The 23228-nt window shown below is 47.6% G+C and overlaps 1 protein-coding gene across 3 annotated transcripts in view; it reads left to right on the top strand.

The window, feature by feature from the left end:
- The window catches only part of LOC115080677 (zinc finger protein 282-like), an 80078-nt gene that overhangs the window by 8298 nt on the left and 48552 nt on the right, over positions 1-23228 (top strand). For 2 of the 3 annotated variants that reach the window (XM_029585033.1, XM_029585034.1), the window contains exons 4-7: positions 13559-13675; positions 14452-14565; positions 14940-15041; positions 22553-22666. In XM_029585033.1, the coding sequence (XP_029440893.1) occupies positions 13559-13675; positions 14452-14565; positions 14940-15041; positions 22553-22666 (447 nt within the window). The remainder of the gene's footprint in view (positions 1-13558; positions 13676-14451; positions 14566-14939; positions 15042-22552; positions 22667-23228) is intronic. The other variant, XM_029585035.1, reaches the window with a different exon arrangement.

Below are 23228 nucleotides of genomic sequence, written 5' to 3'. Positions count from 1 at the left end.
GTGCGGAGCATAGGCTGAGTCCGTGGGCGAATCCAGGTGTGGGGACCGAGGCTGGTGGTCCAGTTCTCGTCTCCCCCTCCTCTGGCTGCCTGAGGGGCTTAGAACCCCCCACTGCTGTGCTCAGTCTCAAAAAAAAAATGTGTTTAAAGTTCAAGCTTTACCCTTTTCCTTACAGCAGTAGAGCTCCCTTTTCTTCAGGCTCTTCAGGGGAATCGAACCGGCAGCCAGATAGGCAGGAGTCAGCAGGTTTCCCCCCTGCTTCACTCCGGGCCTGCAGGCTGCCAATCAAATCTCTTTTTTCTTCAGCTTTTTTTTCTCAGTGTGGCTCAGATGCCGTGGCAGGCAGCCTGCCTCTCCTGTGGTAAGCCCTCCTCACGATTTTCGCCAGGGGGCCTCTGCTCAGCCTGCCTGCCGGGTGGGGAAGGCCCCTCCTCGGCAGGGCAGGCAAATTTAGACCGGGGATCGAGTCCCCAAAGCATGGCCAGGCCGTTCCCGGGTCGGCAAAGCCCGGGAACGGCGGCCATCTTGGATTTTTCAGCCACAATACAAGCACAGTCTCAACAAATGACGACGTTGTCTCTCTTCAGCAGAGAGCGGGGCACGTCCCAGCTGCATAGTTTCGCAGGTGGGGACGTCTGGGCGAGAAGTCTTAGGAGAAGACACGGGTCTCGCAGAAGCGGGGCTGTGTCGGGACGACTGCTGCTCCTTGGCCCTTTGTTGTAGGCGGCAATCAATGCAAGCAGCCATCTCTGTCAAGGCGTTGAGGTCCTCCGGCAGATCTCGGGCAGCAATTTCGTCTTTAATACGTCCGGATAGAACCTCCAAGAAGATGGCCTTAAGGCTACCATCCTGCCAACCTACTTCCTGGGCTAAAGTCCGAAAATCCATAGCATAATCTGCCAAGGAGCGAGCCCCCTGACGGAGCTGTAGCAGTTCAGACGTAGCCGTAACTACTCGGGCTGGCTCATCAAAAGCCTGTCGGAAGTTCGAGATGAACTGTTGAAATCCACTAGCGAGGAATCATTATGTTCCCAAAGGGGCAAGGCCCATAATAAGGTCTTCCCATCAAGCAGGGACAGGATATAGGCCACTTTCACCGCATCCGTGGGGAACTGCTGGGGCAGCAGGGAGAACCGTATGAAACATTGGTTCAGAAAGCCGCGGCAGGTCCTTGTATCTCCAGAGTAGCGAGAGGGTGCCGGTAGCTGAGTCACGGAGGAGCCTGGTCCCTCAAGTGCTGATTCTGAGGCGGGCGGAACCCTGGCATCCAAGCGGGCAGTTAACTCCCCTACAGAACCAGTGAGGGCGTCAAGGTACTGCTGTTGATACTGCAGCTGCTGGGCCAACCCTGGAAGATCCAGGGGACCAGGCGCATCCGCCGAGTCCATGGCCTTGCAATCTGTTGTGGTGTCTCAGTTTAGTGGACCCTTGGGCCGACCTGTAAGAGACTGGGAAAGGTGTTCAGCTGTCTCTAGGTAAACACAGGCCAGGAGGCAGATGTCAGGCAGGATGTGGACGATGCTTTTCACCCTGGAAGCTGGTGCTCCCCAGGGAGAAGCCCGGAGGAGCCCAGCTGCTGGGACTTAGGCGAGTGGTAGATCCGAGACAGGAGCAGGCAAGCTGGTGAACTGGAACCGGACAGAACTGTAGCTGGACTCGGGAACTGGAACGAGACAGGAACAGTAGCAACACATGGTTACTGTGACTCCAACATCACTCTAAGCTACAACAGCAAGAGGAAATGTGGAAAAAAGGATTCGCACTCACAAAGTGGGGAGTAGCTGGCTTGTTACGGCGGTTACTACCCCAAACCAAATAAGCCTGATACTTCACTTTCAATACATATCCAGCATAGCTCTCTGCTTCAACGGCAGGGGAGAAGAAAAACTGATACTTCACGCATAGCTCTCTGCTTCAACGGCAGGGGAGAAGAAAAACTGATACTTCACGCATATCCAGCATAGCTCTCTGCTTCAACGGCAGGGGAGAAGAAAAAAGGATTCGCACTCACAAAGCGGGGAGTAGCTGGCTTGTTACGGCGGTTACTACCCCAAACCAAATAAGCCTGATACTTCACTTTCAATGCATATCCTGCTTCAACCGCAGGGGAGAAGAAAAACTGATACTTCACGCATATCCAGCATAGCTCTCTACTTCAACGGCAGGGGAGAAGAAAAACTGATACTACACGCATATCCAGCATAGCTCCCTGCTTCAACGGCAGGGGAGAAGAAAAACAACCAATAAGGGCTGAATAACACAGTCTGGGTAAAACAAATAAACATGGGTGTAGCTTGCTTATTGCGGCGGTTACTACCCCTACTACCCCTAACTAATCAAGCTTGATATTTTACTTGGTTGCAGCTCCATCACTGCTCTCTACATTAATGGTGGGGGTGGAAGGGAAATAGAACCAAAGAGCTAAGAGAAACAGATAAGTATGAAAAAAATGTGAAGCTTGCTGGGCAGACTGGATGGGCCGTTTGGTCTTCTTCTGCCGTCATTTCTATGTTTCTATGTTTCTATAAGACTCGGGAACTGGAACCAGGCAGGAACTGTAGCAAGACTCAGGTACTGGAACCAGGCAGGAACTGTACCAGGACCCGGGTACTGGAACCAGGCAGGTATTGTAGCAGGCAGGAACGGAGTGAGTTCAGAAAGGCAACCCACTCCGGGGCACGGAGCAACTGGGAACCGCAAGGTTTGTAAAGACGGTATACAAACACTTAAAATAAATAAATAAATAAATAAAAACCCCGTTGCAAGGCGAAGACTGAGTATCCGCGGCCGGCTTATCAAGGCCGCGGCGTCTGACGTCAGGAATTGGGCGGAGTCACCAATGGCGGGAACGGGCCTAGAAAGGCGTCCAACTTGCGCGCACACAGAAGTGGGAACGGGTCCAGGAACGTGGAGGTAAGGGCCTGGTCGCGGCACTCGCGACCGGGACCGTAACAGGGGATTGCTCTCTTCGTGCATCGATTTCTCAAATCCCTGCCTTCAGTTCAGTTCTCTGTGAGTGCAGGTGGCAGCCTTGGGCTGTTTTAGAGGTAACGTGCAGGGGTTGTCCCTAGCCTCACATCCTGATGTAGTTCGATTCCTTAGAGGAGTGAAACATCTACGGCCTCTGGTGTGGCAGGTGTTACACTGGTCGGCCGCGGGTGCTGCAACCGACCGTGTTCACCTGCCCTCCGGCTGACTTCCCGTCTCGCTGTGGGCTGCCGGAGCTGCCCGCAGCGCGCCGCTCTTCTCCCCCTGTATGCTCGAGGACAGGAAGCTCGATCCGCGGCAGGAATGCCGCTGCCGACTTCAGGCTCCACTCCCTGACTTCCCCTAGCGCGCGCCAGCAGGGGAGAATTTATAGGGCCCAGGGTGGGAACCCTGGGCCAGCTCTCTGGATGACATCACTTCAGGGAGGGATATTTAAACTCCTTCCTGCTCCTTGCTCTTTGAGTTAGCAAGGACTTCCGTCTTGCCTGATTCCACTCCTACGGAGATCTTCTCTTTGCTTCGCAGTACTCGCTACTGACTACTGATATTGGACTTAAGGTAACTGCTCCTCGGGGGCCTATTATGCTCTGGCTATCCTCTCCTCGGAGGGCCATCTCGTCTGCAGGAATCTACTACTTCTGCCTCTGAGTACCATCATCGCCACCTGATTCACGGTGTACCCCAAGCTGCGGGCCACTACCGGCTCACATCTAGAAGCATCTCCACTCCAGAGGAGCTGCCCTGGCGTACCCGCTCTGTGGACCGCTACCAGGAGGACCAGCTTCGCACACTTCACTCCGGACTGAGTCTATGCCCACCTACGTTCCTGCTTAATAAAATCTATCCCTGTTGTCTGTCTATTGAGGCTAGAGTGAGTCCCCACAGGTCTCCTCCCTGTGGGTGGATCCAACTCTCACTACAACCCAGGGTTCCACAACCACACTGAACAATAACAGCGAGTGGTGGATGCCTGGAACGCCCTTCCGGATTAAGTGGTGAAGTCCAAAACTGTGAAGGACTTCAAAGGGGCGTGGGATAAACACTGTGGATCCATCAGGTCTAGAGGACGTGTATAAAGAGGAGGCAGCAAAACACTGCACGGAGCGGCAGTAGCCACAGAGGCATTCACGGAGCGGGATGCCAGTGGCCGGTGGTTGGTGTTCCACCTTTGCGGAGCGGAAGGATGGAGGGCTGCCATCTCCCAATTAAAAAAAAAAAACAAAACAAAAAAACAGGGGTGGGTTCATGGGCTATAGGTATTACCAATTATTAGGCTTATTCAATTACCAATTATTAGGCTTATTCAATATTTGTTGATAGTTAATGTGACTTTCAAGGCATACTTCACTTTCATTGCATATCCAGCACAGCTCTCTGCTTCAACAGCAGGGGAGAAGAAAAACTAATACTTCACGCATATCCAGCATTGCTCTCTGCTTCAACGGCAGGGGAGAAGAAAAACTGATACTTCACGCATATCCAGCATTGCTCTCTGCTTCAACGGCAGGGGAGAAGAAAAACTAATACTTCACGCATATCCAGCACAGCTCTCTGCTTCAACGGCAGGGGAGAAGAAAAACTGATACTTCACGCATATCCAGCATTGCTCTCTGCTTCAACGGCAGAGAGCTATACTGCCGCTTACCCAACTAATCAAACTTAATATTTCACTTGGAAGCAGCTCCATCACTGCTCTCTACATTAATGGTGGGGGTGAAAGGGAAATAGAACCTAAGGTTACTAAGAGCCAAGAGAAACAGATAAGTATGAGAAAAAAGAAGTGTGAAGCTTGCTGGGCAGACTGGATGGGCCGTTTGGTCTTCTTCTGCCGTCATTTCTATGTTTCTATGGGTGTTCCCCTCGTGGAACTTGAATATGGTGTTACAAACTCTCTCCCTTTGAGCCACTGAGGAAAGCGCCATTGAAGGATCTTACGCAGAAGGTAGTTGTCCTAGTGCGATAGGTTTGACTAGACGGATATCAGAACATCAAGCATTGTTTCGTAAGGATCCTTTTCTGCAGATTTCGGAAGATGGGGTATCATGCCACATGTTACCACCTTTTTACCAAAGGTGGTATCTTCTTTTCACCTTAGTCAGATGGGAGAACTTCCCTCTGTTTGTAATTTTGTTGGATGTGCTTTGGGCCCTGTTATGCTATTTGAAGGTCACCAACAATTTTCAGTGGTCTGATCGCCTCTTCGTTCTGTTTGGTGGAACAAGTAAAGGGAAGCTTCTAAAGCTACTATTGCACGATGCCTAAAGGAGGCTGTTGTATTGGCTTATGTTTATATAGGGCATCTGATCCCCAAGGGATTACAGGCCCATTCTACTAGTGCACAGGCAGCATCATGGGCTGACATTCAGTTGGATTTCCCAGAGGAGATCTGGCGGGTGGCAACCTGGTCTTCTCTACATACTTTCATAAGGCATTATGGAATAGACTTAGGTTTTGGGTACTTACCAGGTTCTTTTTGGCCTGGATTGGCCACTGTTGGAAACAGGATGCTGGGCTTGATGGACCCTTGGTCTGACCCAGTATGGCATGTTCTTATGTTCTTATTACTGACTGGATGTTCGGGCGCCGGAAGCAGGTGATTTTGGGGAGAGTGTGCTTTCAGGTTCCCACCCAGTGTAGAGGAGCTTGGATACATCCCATGTGCATGGACTGATCTGTGGCATGAACAGGAAAGGAAAATTGGTTCTTGCCTGCTAATTTTAGTTCCTGGAATACCACAGAGGGTCCAGAGCCCCGCCCTCTCTGGAAAGACCGTTCTGCTTTTCGTGTGTAAATAGTAAAGAGTCTGGTTTTGGTTTGGGAGTTTCAATCCCCTCTATAAATGAAAGGGCTCCAGTTTGGTGGTCCGCAGGCTGCTCCTGTGAACTGCCGCACTCACCTTCCCAGCCAGGCCCTTCCTTCCGGCTCCAGAAGGGCTGCCGATGCTTCACGTGGCGGGCTGCTGCAGTCCGACGCGGCGAGACGCCGCCACCCGCTCACGTTGGAGAATGCCGCTGGCCCAGCTGACATGCTGTTCCGTAGGCGCGTGCACGCCAGACCTCATCCCCTTTAAAGGGCCAGCGGCAGGAAAAGCCCTGCGATGCCGGGTGATATCACCTGTCAAGCTCTTGCCTTCCTTCACCGCCTCAGCAACAGGTCCCACTACTCCTGAGTAGAGCATATTGCTTCCAACCTTCCTGTCTTCATTCCAGCCTTATCTTCAGTCCTCATCCAGTTGGCTTGGTCTTTGTCCTGCTGTTTTCAGGTCGTCTTCTGTCTCCGTTCCTGTCCATCCTCGTTGCCCACTTTTTCTCGTCCTTGCCTGCCTGCCTTCTTCCTCGGACAGATAATTGGTGTGATCATTGCTTGGACCTCAGATATGATTGACTGCTGCCTGCCTCTGATCATTGCCTGGACCTTGCATATGATTGACTGCTGCCTGCTTTTGACAATTGCCCGGACCTCGCACATGCCTGACTGTCACCTGCCTACAACCATAGCCAACCAAAGACTTACAGAGACCTCACCTAAGTCCTGCCGGCCCCAGCACCCCAAGGCTCATACCGAGGGGAATGAGGGCTGGATTAGGGGACGATCCTGATGGGTCTCTGTTTCTTCTTGTCTGGGTCCGCCTGCTGATGGTGGGAAGCTGCAGGGCTCCTCTCTACAGGTAGTGCCAATCCTGCCTCTGTCCAAGAGTCCACAGTTACAACATTGACTTTCCCTCTGCTCGGTTTGGAGGGGTGAAGTTCTTTATTTTCTAATCTCATCTTGGCTTGGGTACAGCTCATACTGAACGACTGCAGGTGGCACCATATCTTAAGCAGCACAGTATCAGTAAAACTTTTCTTCTCTGTCTCCATCTGCTGGTAGGGATGAAAATCTAATGCATCTGGAATGAAAATTCTCAGGCAAGAATCAATAAGGTCCATATTATTAAGGTTATATTCAGCTCTTATCTAGCTAAATTCTATCTGGTTAACTAGTTACCCGGCTAGAATGTAGCCGGATAAAAAAGGAGGATGTTCCAGGGAGCGGCTGACCTATCGGGTATATCCGGCTAGGTTAGCTGTATAACTTCAGGCCTGCTTCAGAGCAGGTCTGAAGTTGTGTGGCCGGAGAACGTGCCACTTAACCGGATATCTTTTCAAGATATCCGGCCAGGTAGCGCTGTCATAACAAGGCAAAAGGAAAAAGCTTTCCAATCTAGGGGCCTGCAGGGCAAGCTCCTCCCTCTGCCCACAATATCTTAAGAAGGCCCTGGCGGGCCGGTCTCTTGTCTCCTCTTGTCTTAGAGCAGCGCTGGAGGTGCCGGGGGCGGGACAGAGGGTCCCTTGCTCCCGGCAAACAAAAATAAGGTATGGGGGAGTCAGGGGAAGGAGGTATCTGCGACCATTGTTAGCAGGAGGGAAGGGAGGGGGCAGGCTGAACATAAAAATGAAAACCAAAAACCGGCACAGGGAACCTCTGCTGCCAAAAATGTTTTTTGGGGGTGACAAGAGAACGGCCGGATTACTGAAAAACATAAACGGCTACATGTAGCCGGATAACTTGTCCTGTATATTCAGCAGGATAACACTAAATATACTTGCTTAAATGTATCTGGCTACGTGTAGCCGGATAACTTAAAAACATAAACAGCTGTAATCAAATATATAGCCATTATGTTTTTAAGTTATCTGGCCTTGTGTGGTTGGCCAATGTGCTACTTTAGTGGGATAACTTGTCCACTAACCGCCCTACTGAATATGGGCCTCAGTTTTCCTTTCCAAGGCCTCGCATCACATGTGCTGGGCCCCACACAACTCGTGCCCTTCGGCAGGCAGAACGCAGCTGCGGGCAGCCACCACTTCCGCCCTCGTCGCACCTCCGAAGGGGAGCAGGCTGGGTCTCTTTCCAAGCTCTCTCTCTCTCTGTGGCTTGGCTTTGTTTCTGGCGATGCCGCGGGGATGGCACCTCCGGCTCTTTCCACACTGCGCTTCCACCTGACTCCTCCAGGCTCGCTTCTAGCGTGGCTCCTCCAGGTTCAGCTCCCTGATTCCCTTCCTCAGACCTCCAGCATTTTGCCCATTTGCACACTGGCTCATATGCCACATTAACCATACACGGCCGTTGGCTCAGAGTCGGCCTGCCCCTCATCTCACTGACACCCTTCCTTTCTACAAGCTAAACTGTAAAGTAAACGTTGCACCCCTGTTACGGGTTGAGACCGTGCTCACTGGTATCCTGCCCAGGGGCTCTCATAGAAACACACAATTCCTGGGATCATACCTGGGGGCTTGAACCCAGGGGCTTATCCCCCACACAGAGAGCCACACACAAGCTTGGATTCAGTACGTCACGGCTCCAGGTAAGAAAGTAAGTTTAGCTGAGCAATAGGAGGATAGAACAAATAAAGTCAGAGCAAATAAAAGAAGTAATGGTCGATAATAACACTTGCTACATAGATATAAAAAGCTTACATCTCCAAAGGATCAGCCGTACCGTCACGTCCAGGGCGCTCTCCCCCTCTCTTTCTCGCTGTCTCTCCTTATACACTATAAATGATTGTGGAAAAAGCAATGTTCCCTCCCTCTGAGCTCTTATCAGTTTTCAGAAACTGCTGTGCAGCCTTGGTTCTCTCTCTCAGGCTTTAGTATAAGTTAATTGCTTGTTTTCTCATCATAGACTTCGTGGAATAACTAAATAAACAGACTCTTGCCTGTTCGTAAACATTTCACAGTGCAAGACAGTAAACAGGAGTTTCCTCAGAGGTTGGCCTGTGGCCTTCAAACTAGTTTGTGTCTGAATCCATATGGCCTGTCCTCTATATATATCCTCAGCAAAAGTAACAAAAAATGACTCCAACAATCCCCTTGACCATTTCCCCAAGCCATACTCCATATGGGAAGGGCTAAGCTGATTCTCTTCCCAGCTAGCCAACCCCTTCTTGTGTCTTTGGATTGACCCTTCAGACCAGAACATTCTCTATTCTAAAATATAGAACAGTGGATCCCCACCTGGGGGGCCACCAGACTATCCCAGGGGATCCTCCAGAAGGGATGCAAAAAGGTTTAGCTAGGGAGAAAGTGAGCTGCTAGCACCGGAGCAGTAAAAGTGGGGCCTATTGTGGCCTCAGAAACCTCACCCTGTGTTGCTGCAGGCCAGGAGGAGCAGGGACAGAGAGGGGCTGTTTGCACCCATTAGAAGCCTCAAACCACACTCCCACGTGTTTGGCGGAGGCGGAGAAGAGAGGGGCTGATTGCAAACCCCGCTGCTGCACTCCGTAAGGATATGGGGAAGAGAGGGGCCGATTGCGGCCCTCAGAACCATTGCAGCCTCTGCCGCACACCGAGGAAGGCTTGGGCTATCGAAAGAGGTGGGGACGCCTTTCTCGCTACTGCCACGTGCTCTGCCACTGACCTGACAGAGAGAGGCTGGCGGGAAGAACCGCCCCAGAAAAGTCAATAGAAGGACTTGGAGGAAGAAAGGTGGAAATGGGACTGGGTAGCCAGTATGAGGGGAGAAGGAATGAGACAGGAATGACGACATGGAGGATAAACAGGAATCCACGAGTGGCCTGGTTAAGGGGCGTGAGAGTGGATGGCAGAGAAGGAGAGGGCACCCCAGGAATCATCCTGGACAGAGCTGGAGAAAGAGAGAGAGGTAGGGACAGAGGGTGGACGAGAGAACAGCCAGTATTATTTAAGGGAACACACAGACAGGCATTTATTTAAATCATTTATAGTCTGTCGCTTTCTGTAGGGGTTTGGAAGAACCATACAAGAAAATAATAAAGTATCAAAGCAAAGCAGGCTGGTGGGGGGGGGGAAGGGAAGGGAAGGTGCAGCACTTTGTAGGAGGGTAAGCCACCTCTCTGCCCATGTGCAAAGGCCTCGCCACCGAGGGTAAAAGTGCCAGCGCCATGCAGGCGAGAAGGGAGTCCGTGTTCGCTGAAAGGTTGGGAGTCCCTTGCATAGAACCAACTTGTAACCTTCCAGTTACACCTAGGCCCTAGTAAGGAATAGTATTCTGGCGCCATCTGGTGGCCAATGCTATCTTTGTACAGAAAACCAATAAGGCAGTGCAAGTATCGACTCGTGTTGTAATATGCACTATAAATAAACAACAAATCGGGAACACTCCTGTTCTAGCTAGAAACCAGCAGAATGACTCCGTCATACCAAAATATTATTAGTATTACAGTACAAAAAGATTAGAAAGTATTTTAATATCGTACCAAACTGCACAAAATAAATCTTCAAGTACCTTTATTTATTTATTTATTTGAAGAGTTTTATATACCGTTATTCGGGAAGCCATCATAACGGTTTACAAAGTGAATAAGTTTTAACAAAGAGGTTTTGAGATATAATAACATGTTGTAATTACAATAATAAACATAACCAAGTAAGTCTCTGATACCTTTAAAAAAAACTCCAACAACAGCAGAGGAGATACTTACAGAGCAGCCTTTTATGGCATTGAAGAACTGCTGCGTTTTACATCGATCAGCAATTGTTACTCATAATCTTGAAAGAATATTGTGGAGACGCTTTTACGGCCATAGTAGGACCTACTGAAACTGTAAATTCATGGACTGGATCATTTGCTCATATACGTCTTAGGTTTAAAGACAGTTTGTCTTCTGAACACATTTCTATGCTAGTCTTGGAATTTTTTTAAAGATTTTCGAAGATTTATTTTGTGCAGTTTGGTACGATATTAAAATACTTTCTAATGTTTTTGTATTATAATACTAATAATATTTTTGTATGAAGGAGTAATTCTGCTGGTTTCTAGCTAGAACATGAATGTTTATGATTTGTTGTTTATTTATTGTGTGTGTATATATATATTTATATATATATATATATATATATCTATAGTGCAATACTGAGAGAGGCACGGATCTGTAGCTGCTTCCCAAATACTGCAGAATGTGTACCATAAACCTTCTGGGATGAGAACTGGAACTCTAGAGGATAGGAGAGACATCGAGGAGGGATATAATAAAGGCATATACAGATTCTTCAAAGGTATGCAATGCACAGGAAGGAAACCTTTTTTCAGAGAAAAGAATGTTCTAGAGCAAGAGATTATGGTATGAGGCCCCCAAGGAGCGATGGACTCAGGGGTAACATCAGGAAACATTTCTTCGTACAAAGGGTGGTGGATGCACGGAACAGCCTCCCTGTTCAGTGCTTTGTGTATCAGGGTGGTGCCTGCATGGCTCTCTGATGGTGATCCACCCTTCAGCTGACTGTGCTGTATTCATGCTTTACATGTATCAGTGGCTCTGGTGAAGATATGATCTTCAGCTGCCTCTGCTGTATTCACAGTTCACAGGAATCAGTGTGATACCTGCAGGGGGTTTCTGATGACTATCAGCATTGCTGCACCCTTAGACTTAGTTGGCGCAGCTAAGTAGGAAAGACTTCCAATTATTTTATCAGCTAATATTTCTTTGGGAATTAAAGAGAAATTTGGGAGAAAGTTGGAGATTTTTGGTTTAACCTTTTGTTGAATTTTTTAAAGCTGAATTGACAGCTCATTTTCAGCTTTCTAAAATTATTTGAATAACAGAAATTTTCCGGATGGATCTGCTGCCCTTCAATTCAGGGACTTGGAATTTGTGTGTGTTTGTGGGGGGGAGGGGGGGGGTTGCCATCCAACCTGAATAAATCTGCGAGTGGTCAGCGAACCTCGCTCTAATACCCAGCAAAGCTTTACATTTAGGGGGAGAAAGAAAGATTCATACTACTGCAGCTGTCCGTGCTGTACACATGCTTTACATGTATCGGTGCAATGCCTGCACAGATCTCTCACAAAGATGCGCTACTAATTCTAAGAAACTTATCTTGTTTCTTACAAAATTTTATTAAATGACCCTTGCCGTGTTGGCAATTCCAGACATAGGAGTGCTGCCTGAACCTTTGTAAGCTTATCAGCCCCCTACCCCTGCCTCTGAAACAAAATGTCCTGAAGGGTCATCTCGGTGTGGGTGGCATTTGGCTCACAGATGATTACTCCCCTGGTTAAAATGCCCTAACCCACAAATGCGGATGTCACACAAATACACATAAAGTATGACTACAGCACAGACAGCTGAAGAGCAGATCTTCATCAGAGCCCCGTTCAGGTGTCACACTGATACACGTAAAGCATGAATACAGCACAGACAGCTGAAGAGCAGATCTTTATCAGAGCCCCGTTCAGGTGTCACACTGATACACGTAAAGCATGAATACAGCACAGACAGCTGAAGAGCAGATCTTTATCAGAGCCCCATGCAGGCGTCACACTGATACACATAAAGCATGAAAACAGCAAAGACAGCTGAGGAGCAGATCTTTATCAGAGCCCCGTGCAGGCGTCACACTGATACACGTAAAGCATGAATACAGCACAGACAGCTGAAGAGCGGATCTTTATCAGAGCCCCGTGCAGGCGTCACACTGATACACGTAAAGCATGAATACAGCACAGACAGCTGAAGAGCGGATCTTTATCAGAGCCCCGTGCAGGCGTCACACTGATACACGTAAAGCATGAATACAGCACAGACAGCTGAAGAGCGGATCTTTATCAGAGCTCCATGCAGGCGTCACACTGATACACGTAAAGCATGAATACAGCACAGACAGCTGAAGAGCGGATCTTTATCAGAGCCCCGTGCAGGCGTCACACTGATACACGTAAAGCATGAATACAGCACAGACAGCTGAAGAGCGGATCTTCATCAGAGCCTGTTCATCTGTGAGGCCCCATGCAGGTGTCACACTGATACACGTAAAGCATGAATACAGCACAGACAGCAGAAGAGCGGATCTTCATCAGAGCCCCATGCAGGTGTCACACTGATACTAGTAAAGCATGAATACAGCACAGACAGCTGAAGAGCGGATCTTTATCAGAGCCCCATGCAGGTGTCACACAGATACACGTAAAGCATGAATACGGCACAGACAGCTGAAGAGCAGATCTTTATCAGAGCCCCATGCAGGTGTCACACAGATACACATAAAGCATGAATACAGCACAGACAGCTGAAGAGCAGATCTTTATCAGAGCCCCATTCAGGTGTCACACTGTTACACATAAAGCATGAATACAGCACAGACAGCTGAAGAGCAGATCTTTATCAGAGCCCCATTCAGGTGTCACACTGATACACGTAAAGCATGACTACAGCACAGACAACTGAAGAGCGGATCTTCATCAGAGCCCCATGCAGGTGTCACACTGATACACGTAAAGCATGAATACAGCACAGACAGCTGAAGAGCAGATCTTTATCAGAGCCCCATGCAGGGGTCACACTGATACACATAAAGCATGACTACAGCACAGACAGCTGAAGAGCAGATCTTTATCAGAGCCCCATGCAGGGGTCACACTGACACATGTAGAGCAACAAAAATGAGCCAGCTGATCATCTGAATCTCTGCAGGTGCTTTTCAGATTTGCCTGAAATTCAGGGGTGGCAATGGATGAGGTGTGACTCTGGAAGGCAGGCGATAGGCTAATGCAGGGGCGCAAGCCCTCATGCCTTTTTTATATCTATGTAATTTTTTCTCTTGTGTAAAATCAGGCTATGTCATTGTCAACCCTGAGACCCTCTTTCGGATTAAGAAGGAGGAGGGCGAGCCCTACTTCTGGAACGCTCAAGGTTCAGCGGGCGGGAGGTTCAGCTGCTGCAGCGCCACAGGTAAGTGGGCATTCCCTGTACGTACCCGGATCAGTCCAGACAGTGCGGTGAGCCTCCTGTCCAGCAGAGGGAGACAGAAAAACTGAAAGGGTATCCTGTATGAGGACAGTGCTCACCCTGCGTCTCTTCAGTATTTCTCTGTCTCCTGGGCATTATGCACAGGGGCCTTGGCAGAGTGGAGGCGATGCTTGGAGGTTAACCAGTCCCAACTCTCTTGCCAGATTAAGAAATGATTGATTCAGATGGTTGTGAGGGAGGGGGGTAGAGGGGAACAACAGGTGTGGGACACGTAGGAGATGTTCTAAATGGAGGGAACACTGGAGGTGACTGGGAGTTTGAGGAAGCAAAGGAAGCAGGTAGTCTTCCAGAGCAGAAATGACAGCAACAGTGTTATGTAAGGTAAAAGATTTATAATTTTTTCATGCTCAAGGTTCAACATTTCGCGTTGCTTGGAAACCTTAATCAGGGTGGGGGATAGACTGGGTTATTTTGTTCAAAACAAGTTGCTCCACGTGTGCCTCTAAGACCTTCCCATTCTCCCTTTCCAGCAGTTCTCGTGGCGTCCCCTTGGGTTCGCCGTTGACCTGTTGACATGGCGATGGCATGATGGCAACGTTGCATGTCAACCGGACTCTTCCGTTTCTTTTTCCCAGCATGGCGGTGGAGTGAAGCAGTTGCCGGGTTTGCTATTGGAAATCTGTAATAAACTCTTAGCATTGCAGAAGGTTGAATCAGGGGCTATGCGGTAAGAATGACCTTGGTTGTCTTTATGGCAGGCTGTTCAGATCTCACCCCCGATATTTTGTTAAGAATCAAACAAGAGGAAGGGCCTTTTCTAAGCGAGTGCTGTGACATTGATGGAAGAGAACAGCTGACTAACTGCGGCACAAGTGAGTGAAAGGTGGGGAATTTACAGAACTAACATAGTAGGTGATGGCAGAAAAAGGACAAGCGACTTATCCACCATGCCCTGTTAATCCTGTCCAAGGATATATCCCAGCTGCCAACCACAGAGTATGGCTGCCTATAGAATACTGCTCCTTATCTCAGACGGGTTTTGTCATCTCCCTCCATTGCGCTCCACTCTCCTGGGTGGCTGACCATGCGAGACAATTGTGAAGGATGGAGTGGGAATGAACGGTTGTCTTGCCCAACCCGGTGCCTCTCAGCATTTGTGTTCTCGGGGTGATGATGATATTGGTTCAAACTGAGCATTAGATAACTCTCCAGCCTGACCTGGTGTATCATTGTTTCCTAATGACAGGAATTAGGATGGTCAACTCCGATCTTCCGCCGAACCTCAAGGAAGAGGATGAGGCCTACAGCCTAGACTCTCAAAGCCCAGAAGAAACCGGGAGCAAAAATCGTGAGTAGGAGCGGCTCCTAAGCTTCCGGGACATGAGAGTGAGTGATTTCTCCTCCTTCCACCCCTTCTTCCATTTGGTTTCCAAGGGACACTCGAGGCCATCTTTCATTTGAACAAAACAAAGAAAAGTTTACTGCCTGGTGGAAAGCAAGTGTTGCTTCCAGTCCTCTCACTTTGGCAACGAGTAGGGATACCAGATAGCTCCAACTGAGTCTGTTTTGGTTATGCGCCCATTGCATCTAAGGATCACGCATTTCAAATTCCTCTAGAGTAGCTGCTGTACTATGGGGACCACCTTTCCAGCCCTGGGGAGTATTGAGATAACTCACCTAGGGTGGCGTATGTCTGAAATTCTCCAGGCATCATGGGGTGGGGGTCAGTATAATCTGTAGGACCCTAACTGGGCAGGGAACACTTTCCCAAAAATTGTAGGGTCCACTCTATGTTGATGCCCCAAGAAATAGATCATTTACAGGTTGATTCAGTAAAGTCTGTGGGAGAGCGGACGAACGCCCGCTCTCCCGGCATGCGCACCGGCCCCTCGCGATGCAGTATTCAAATTAGGTGTCACGGTAAAAACGGGGAAAAGGAGGTGCTAGGGACACTAGCGCGTCCCTAGCACCTCCTTTTGACCCGGAGCGGCGGCTGTCAGCGGGTTTGACAGCCGACGCTCAATTTCGCCGGCGTCGGTTCTCGAGCCCGCTGACAGCCACGGACTTGGAAACCGCACGCCGGCAAAATTGAGCGTCCGGTTTTAGGCCCGACAGGCGTGGGCCAAATTCAAATTTTTTTTTTTACTTTTTTTACTCTTCGGGACCTCCGACTTAATATCGCTATATTAAGTCGGAGGGTGCACAGAAAAGCAGTTTTTACTGCTTTTCTGTGCACTTTCCCGGTGCCGGAAGAAATTTGCGCTGACCTTTTGGTCGGCGTTAATTTATGAAAGTAAAATGTGTGGCTTGGCTGCACATTTTGCTTTCTGAATCGCGCGGGAATACCTAATAGGGTCATCAACATGCAAATGCATGTTGATGACCCTATTAGGTGCCACGGGTTGGACGCGCGTTTTCCTCCCCTTACTGAATAAGGGGTAAGGGAAAACGCGCGTACTGTATCGGCCTGTTATTAAGCGACACAACCCCCCCCCCCCCCCATATATAAAGGTAGCTTCAAATTACAGCCCATACTCTTAGTCCATTTCCTTTCCAGGCTGATCAGGCTAGTTAAAATATCACTTGGCATGTCTTCACTTTTTTTAGCAGTTTCACCTGTGTCACGCTACTCCCAGAACGTAGAGGGTGCCAGTTCACCTCCCCTATAGTCTCACGCTGAGAACCTAGGGCATCCCGGTTCACTTCCCGCAGTCTTTGTATAACAGCACATTCACAGGGGTCCACGTTTCTTCAACCATTGTCCCCAGTCCTCCTCACCCCACTTCTCACCGTCTTTCTCTCTCTCTCTCTTGTAAGAATGAAGGAGGGTCCTGGATGAATTTCTTCTTTCTCTCCTAGAAGTCAAACACAACTGCAATCAGAAGCTGTTCAGCTCCCGGGACAGGCCACAGCCCTGCTCCGTTGGGCACAGTGCCAGTCCTGAGCCCTGTGCCAAAATACCCAGCTGTGACCTCTTCCTCTAGGTCCATCCAGCATCCTTCCCCCCCCCCCCCCCCCCCAGTCCCTTAGCAAAATCTCCAAACTCAATACCCTCTTCTCATGCTTTTTCCTGTTCTCACATTTGTAATCTCTCTCACAGATTGTTCTAGCACTCCAGTAAAAAAGCAATAGATGTTTCTCCTCCATCAATTGGCCATGGACCCTCCAGGTTCAGCTCCAAGATGCCCTTCCTCAGAAACAACCCTCTGTCCCTGTGCACATTTTTCCTTTATACTGCACCATCCGCACACAGCCACTCAATCCACGAACACCCACCTACTAGGGATGGCCTAGAAGACTTTCTGGAATTTTCCCCAGTATAAACAATAAGTTAAACTTAGAGGAAGGGTTGCCCACCTGATTCCTCCTACCAGCTATCCCTTCTCGTCACCTAAGGATGACCCCCTTGTACCCAGAAGGATATAGCAATGAACTTTTAAACTTTCAGCGTTAAAGACAAAGCCATTAAAACGTGGCCATTAGAATTGAAGGACTAGAGCCAAGTCTATAGATGCAATAGGGAAAGACAAAACCAGGACTGGCCTAGTCTGTTCCTGATGACCCGGCATTATCTGGTAACCCTGCTGCTGTAGCGCGCGGCCATTTTGTGTCAGCGTGCTCTGTGCCTGGCCCACCAGGAAACGTGTGTATGTGGGTGGGTGGGGCGAGGTTTTCAGGATTCCCTGACATCCCTGCTCTGCAGCTGGCACAATATGGCTGCTCTGTGCAGCATCAGGAACCCAGTATGTAGGGGAAATGTGCTGGAAGCAACACGTATTTTAGCCTTAAGAGTTGCTTGCTTTTTTTTTTTTTAATCGTCTATCACTGTCTGGTCACAATTATTTATTCTTCGACCAGCCAGGAACAAGGTAGGGTTTTAAACTAGCTTCATTTTTTAATTTCAGGTCTAGCTTTTGTTCTGCCCCATTGCATACTGGGACTAATGGCTGTTGTTTTTTTCTCTCATAAAGCAGAAACTACATCTCCATACACATAAATGATGGGGTAAAACAACTCAGTAATGCTAGGGATGGGTCAGGAAAAAAACCCATAAATGTAATCTTTTCTGTTGCTTGCTTCCTAGGTTTAGCTTTAGTTTTTCTTTTTCTGTTTTTAAACAGTAACACAAAGGTCCAGATTTACTATGGGATGTCTCCCATGATGCATCTATGGCCACCCAAAACGTTTCCTCCCTCAGCCGTGCAGAAATCTTGAATGGGACAGCAAGTCACTGGTAAAACACATTTTTATCAACGGTTCAGAACAACTGGGCCAGCAATGCCACATTCTACGTGAGGGCCCCCTCCGGTGGAAAAATATAACACAGCTTCTACATCCCCACCACCAAAATGGCCGCCTTCAGGCCATGTGGTAGAGCTGCTGCCAACAGAGCAGAAGGTTTCTGGGCATTTCCTCACATACTGGCCAGTGGTTTTTCTCTTCTTGAGAAGGTGCCGGCGAGCATGAAATGCCTCCTTCAGGACTTTTGGCTTCTCTCCTGGCATCTGGCCGCCCTTCATGGACCACTTGGTAAGGATGTCCTTTCCTCCCATGACTTGCTTCTCTGCTGGAGATCTGTATATAGCTGAATGCAAAATTCATGTGGACGCTCGTTAATGATGGCTGAAGTCTTCCGGTTTGGGCAGCTCGGCCACTCCGGCAACAGTTGCATTCCAGTCCGAGGTTATTTTTTTCTTTTTATTTATGCAGTTTTTATATTACAGAATTCAAGAATATTTCTTGAAATGAAAACAAAAAAATGACAATAGAAAAAGAAAAAAAGTAGGAAATGATCATTAAAGAGCAAAACAAAACCATGTCAATTTCAGCCCAAGTCCACAGTATAAGGATCCTGACACAATGCAAGGAAAATAAAACAGGGAAGTTTAACACTGACGGGGGCCCAATTAATACAGGACTTTCTTCTGCCTATGCAATATCATATTAAATAGCTCCAGGTTGGGAGGGATCGTCTCCCAGCAGCATCTTATCGCTTTAGAAATGAGATAATTGTGCTGCTTGAAAAAATATATAGGGAATGTCTCTATACTTAACAATTACAGGGATATTTTAAGAAAGAAAGAGCTCCCAATTGAAGGACTCTAGGTCTATTTTTCTGCGTTCGTCTGGCCACATCCGGGAAGTCTCAGTTTGATGTCTAAAATATTGTCGCAATATCCAGTCTCTGTCCGGTTCTAAGACAAAAGAAACTATCAAAGTTGCAGGGGTAACCCCTTCACTATCAGAAGTTTCAGGTAAGGTAGAAATATTGTCCAAGCCCAATGAGGACGCAACTGGAGGTCTGATAAGATTGCCAACTTCTCTTTTAAGTGGAGGAAGGCAATAGGCTTTGGAAATAGGAGAAGAGCTTGTCAGTAACTTTCAATACGTCTAGAAAATATCTTTTAACCATATCCTTAGGTGGTATTAAAGGAAGCTTGGGAAAGTTTATAAATCTCAAATTCTTTTCAAGATTTTGCAATTTATACAAAAGCAATTGATGTTCTTTGATGGTAGACTGTTGCAAACTTTTTATAGACTCAACTTCTTGTTTGGAAAGCAAAAGGATAGATGCCAAAGTCTTTTTCAATTCTTTACTGTAGTGGAGACGTATAAAGAATTGAAAAAGACTTTGGCATCTATCCTTTTGCTATCCTAACAGCTTTTTTAGATCGCCTACCTTCTTGATTTTTGGGTCCGTCAACTTCTTGTTTAACAGAATCTACTTGCATACAAGTATTTGTTTTAAAACATTTCAAAGCTTGAACGCAAGCCTCCATATCAGAATATTTAGTAACCAGAGGGTTTAGTTGAGCTGTTATGAACCTTCCCAGACCTTCTATAGCCTCCCAAATTGACACCAATGTGAACTGGGTTGGTCTTACCAATGAGAAAATGTTGAGGAAACTGGAGCATCCACAATGGGTTGAGAGAGAGAAGACAATACTTCTTCATCCATCCGCAGCCTACTGATGGCAGACAAACCCCCTTCTCTGGAGGTATTCAAACCGGGAGTCGCAGCAATGCCAAATGGCTTCCCAATCTCCGCAAGGAAGGCAGTCTCACTAGCGTCATCAGCCCGCAACGCTTCCATACCTGTGCCGATGGCCATGCTGCGGCAGGATTCAGTGGGGGAGTCTGAGCAACCGGGGAAAGAGGTGTAATAGAATCAGGGGGAGAGATGAGTAAATCTTTTTCTTGAACGGTCCCCAGCAATTCAACGTTTGATTTGGCATCTATCAGGCCGAAAAGAGGGGAATCACGAGAAACCGCAGAGAAAGCCCTCTCCTTGGCTCTTCTCTTGCGACTAGCATGAGGCATTGTAAAGGTAAAAATTTTAGGAAATCGAGGAAGCCACACAATGCAAAAAAGTGCTACAGCGCCATCTTGGATCTGGAAGTTAATTTTTCATTGGCAAAAAAGTGCCCATTGTTACTATATTCACTGTAGATTGACGTGCTCAGCTACACGGTAGCATTGGGTAAAAATGGACAAACTGGATCAAATCAACGGTCACTCACAGTCAACGTCCTCTCTCTGAACAGCGATGAGCAGCAGGTAGTAAGAAGGAGCATGTAGAAGAGATGGGGCAGGTGTAGAGGTGGTCATCCCTTGTCAATGTAGGAATGTACTGAACCTGAGGTGATTATCCTAAGAGATATGTGATCCACTTATCCTCCCTAAATTTGTATGATCCTGTTCGGAGGCCAGTTACGCTATTTGCCTCCCATGGCAGCGAGTCCCGTGCTGGCTGTAGACATGTTTCCTTTTTTTTCTCTGATTTAACCCGGCTGTGGGTGCCCCCTAGTGCTGGTCATTAGGGGGAGAAGTTGGATCCAGTTTGTGCAAGTGAACTGGCGACCCCATTTAAAGCACAAGTGGCGGAGAATGTAAAGGAGACCAAAATGGCAATGGCTCAGATTACATTTGCACGCATAGGCAAAAATAAACATTCCATGTCCAGAAAATGTTTTAAATAAACGTAGAGAGGAACAATAAAAACCATTTCCGCAGGTGAACCGTGCTGTTACCGTGGAAATGGGAGCTTTTATTATTACCCGCATTGTTGAGAGGCATTCCCGGGGGTGGGGCAGGGAATAACACACGCCTAGTTTTGAACAGTTAAAACTACGCCTCTCGTTTACAATAGGAAAATTACCCACAGAGAGGAGGCAATAATGAAAGCGAAAATATGTGCAGACATTTGCTTTCGTCATTGAGACTTTGCTTCTAGATTCCAGTGCTTGGTATCTTCTTGTCCTTGCCTCTTGCCACTGAGCACCGGGGTTGGAGCGTGTTCTCCTTTCACCTCTCCAGCAGCTTGGCAGCAGGTTGAGGGCCATTTGGGACTTCTTTGTCAACAAATGGTTCTTGCACAATGTCTCAGCTCAGATTCTGAACCTTGACTATGAGTTTTCTTCCCCTGAAGACAAACCTAGGAATGAGGAGATTTACTCCCTCAACTTGGGGAAACTCGCCATTCCAGGTATTACAATAGGAACATGCAGCACAGTGAACTGCCAGGTGCTGCCATCACAGAGATAAAATTTGTGACCCCTACCTGCAATCCTATGCAGGCAAGGAGACAGAGACTGATGTCCTCTGTCTCCAAGCTCCAACTCAACCACTTCCTGGAATCTTCTCTTGGTTTGATCTAGTCAGGCCCCTCCTATGGGGGAAGTCCTAGCAAATGGTTCAGCCCAACTTCAAAATGTCCTCCAGTGGGAGAAGCACAGAAACCGATATAATGTCCATTGGCCCTGTCACACAATAACAAATTACCAAAATACAATAATGAACCAAAACAATGCAAAGTAATAAAAAAGAACCAGGGAAATAAAAAAAAATAGTATTAACTTCTTATTTCAATGTTCATAGAGGTCTCTAGAGAACAGTACAGAAGATATTCCAAGTGAGTATCCTGGCTTAACTGAGGGTTATTAACTCAGTTTTGTTTTTTTTTGTCTAGTAATCTTTCTGTGAGGTCAAAGATTTGTGCAGAGATTACCAGACCAAAAAATGAATTCATAAGCTTTTGAGACCTCTGAACATTGAGATTAGCAGTCAATTTCATAGTTCTTAAATTTCCTTTGAAGCAAGCATTCCATGCAGGAACATGGCCAAATTGAGATTTCACTTTTAATCTTTGGAACTAATTCTTTTGTATTTATTTTTTGATATTAGTTAGTGTTTTTTTTGATGGTTTGTTATAGATTGGTTGATTACCCTATACTTATTACAAATCTTTTTAGGATATGTAATGTTAGTTTTTGTATATATGATTGAATATAACCTAAAACACTCTATTGCTTGGTTTCCTTTGCATTTTCCGCTACTCTGTGGTAGTAGTGCCTCTCTTACTCCTTTGTTCCCACAGTGAGCCGTGGGGGCCACGGATTCAAATTTCTTCTATCAGAAGGATGAGCAGGAGTGGAGCAGGCTCCTGGATCGCTTGGGAGCCTGAAGATGCCAGCCCATCTGAAAGAAGGCCCAGTATATTTTCAAATGGCTACTTGTGGCATCCAGTTTGTGATCTGGTACATCAAATGGAAGCACAGAGGTCCAATTGACCACAAATGTAGGGTTGAAAGTAGGAAGGGCAGTGAGGGTATGGAACAGCCTCCAGTGGAAGCACAGGGCAAGTGCAAAACATCCTTAGTTGTCGGTAAGTAAGGCTAAATCTAGCAGTCATGAAGAAGAAGGGAAAATGGGCAGACCAGATGGGCCCTGCAGTTGTCATCTGCTATCATAGTCTGTGTTTGTGTGTTTATAAAGGATGAGTTGATGGTTTGGATTTTTTTATGCTGCTGTTTTATTATTTTGAACAGTTTAGTAACATAACTCTAACTTTATTAATAGATTATCCGATCATCACGTCAGTCCTTTCTGTAAGCATAAAAGATGAAGATCAGCTGAATGGATTGGACCAGCGGCAATATGGCAGAAGAGATGGCCTCCATTTTCCCACCACAAGTAAGAACTGAATGCTTAAAGGGAAAGCACCGTCAACTACAGGGCATAAAAAAAGAAAATAAAAATCCTTCTCACAGGACAAGCAGGATGTTAGTCCTCACATATGGGTGACATCACAGGAGGGAGCCCAATCACGGAACACTTTTGTCAAAGTTTCTAGAACTTTGACTGGCCCCTACTGGGCATGCCCAGCATGGCACTAACCCTGCAGCCAGCAGGGGTCCCTCTTCAGTCTTCTTTTTTCCACGCAGCAGTAGCCACGCGGTTAAGGAGCTCTACAAGGATTCCTGACCGGAATTTTCCTCACGGAATTATTTAAAGTTAAATTGCCCCACAGGGGTCCCTCCGTTAACGTTTTTCAGTCCGTGGTACTCCGGTAAGTTTTATCCGTTTTCTGTCGATTACCGTCGAGTTTGGCCCTCGCGGCCTACTGGCCGTCGACCATACCGCGGCTCGATTTTTCTATGGCTATGGCGTCGGGGTTCCGTCGGTGTCCGGACTATACTCATACCATGTCCATTACAGACCTGCATAAAGTCTGTGTAATGTGTCTTGGACAAGA

This window comes from Rhinatrema bivittatum, chromosome 19 (assembly GCF_901001135.1).
Source record: "Rhinatrema bivittatum chromosome 19, aRhiBiv1.1, whole genome shotgun sequence".
Taxonomy (NCBI): Eukaryota; Metazoa; Chordata; class Amphibia; order Gymnophiona; family Rhinatrematidae; genus Rhinatrema; species Rhinatrema bivittatum.
This window is presented reverse-complemented; position numbering and strand designations above follow the sequence as displayed.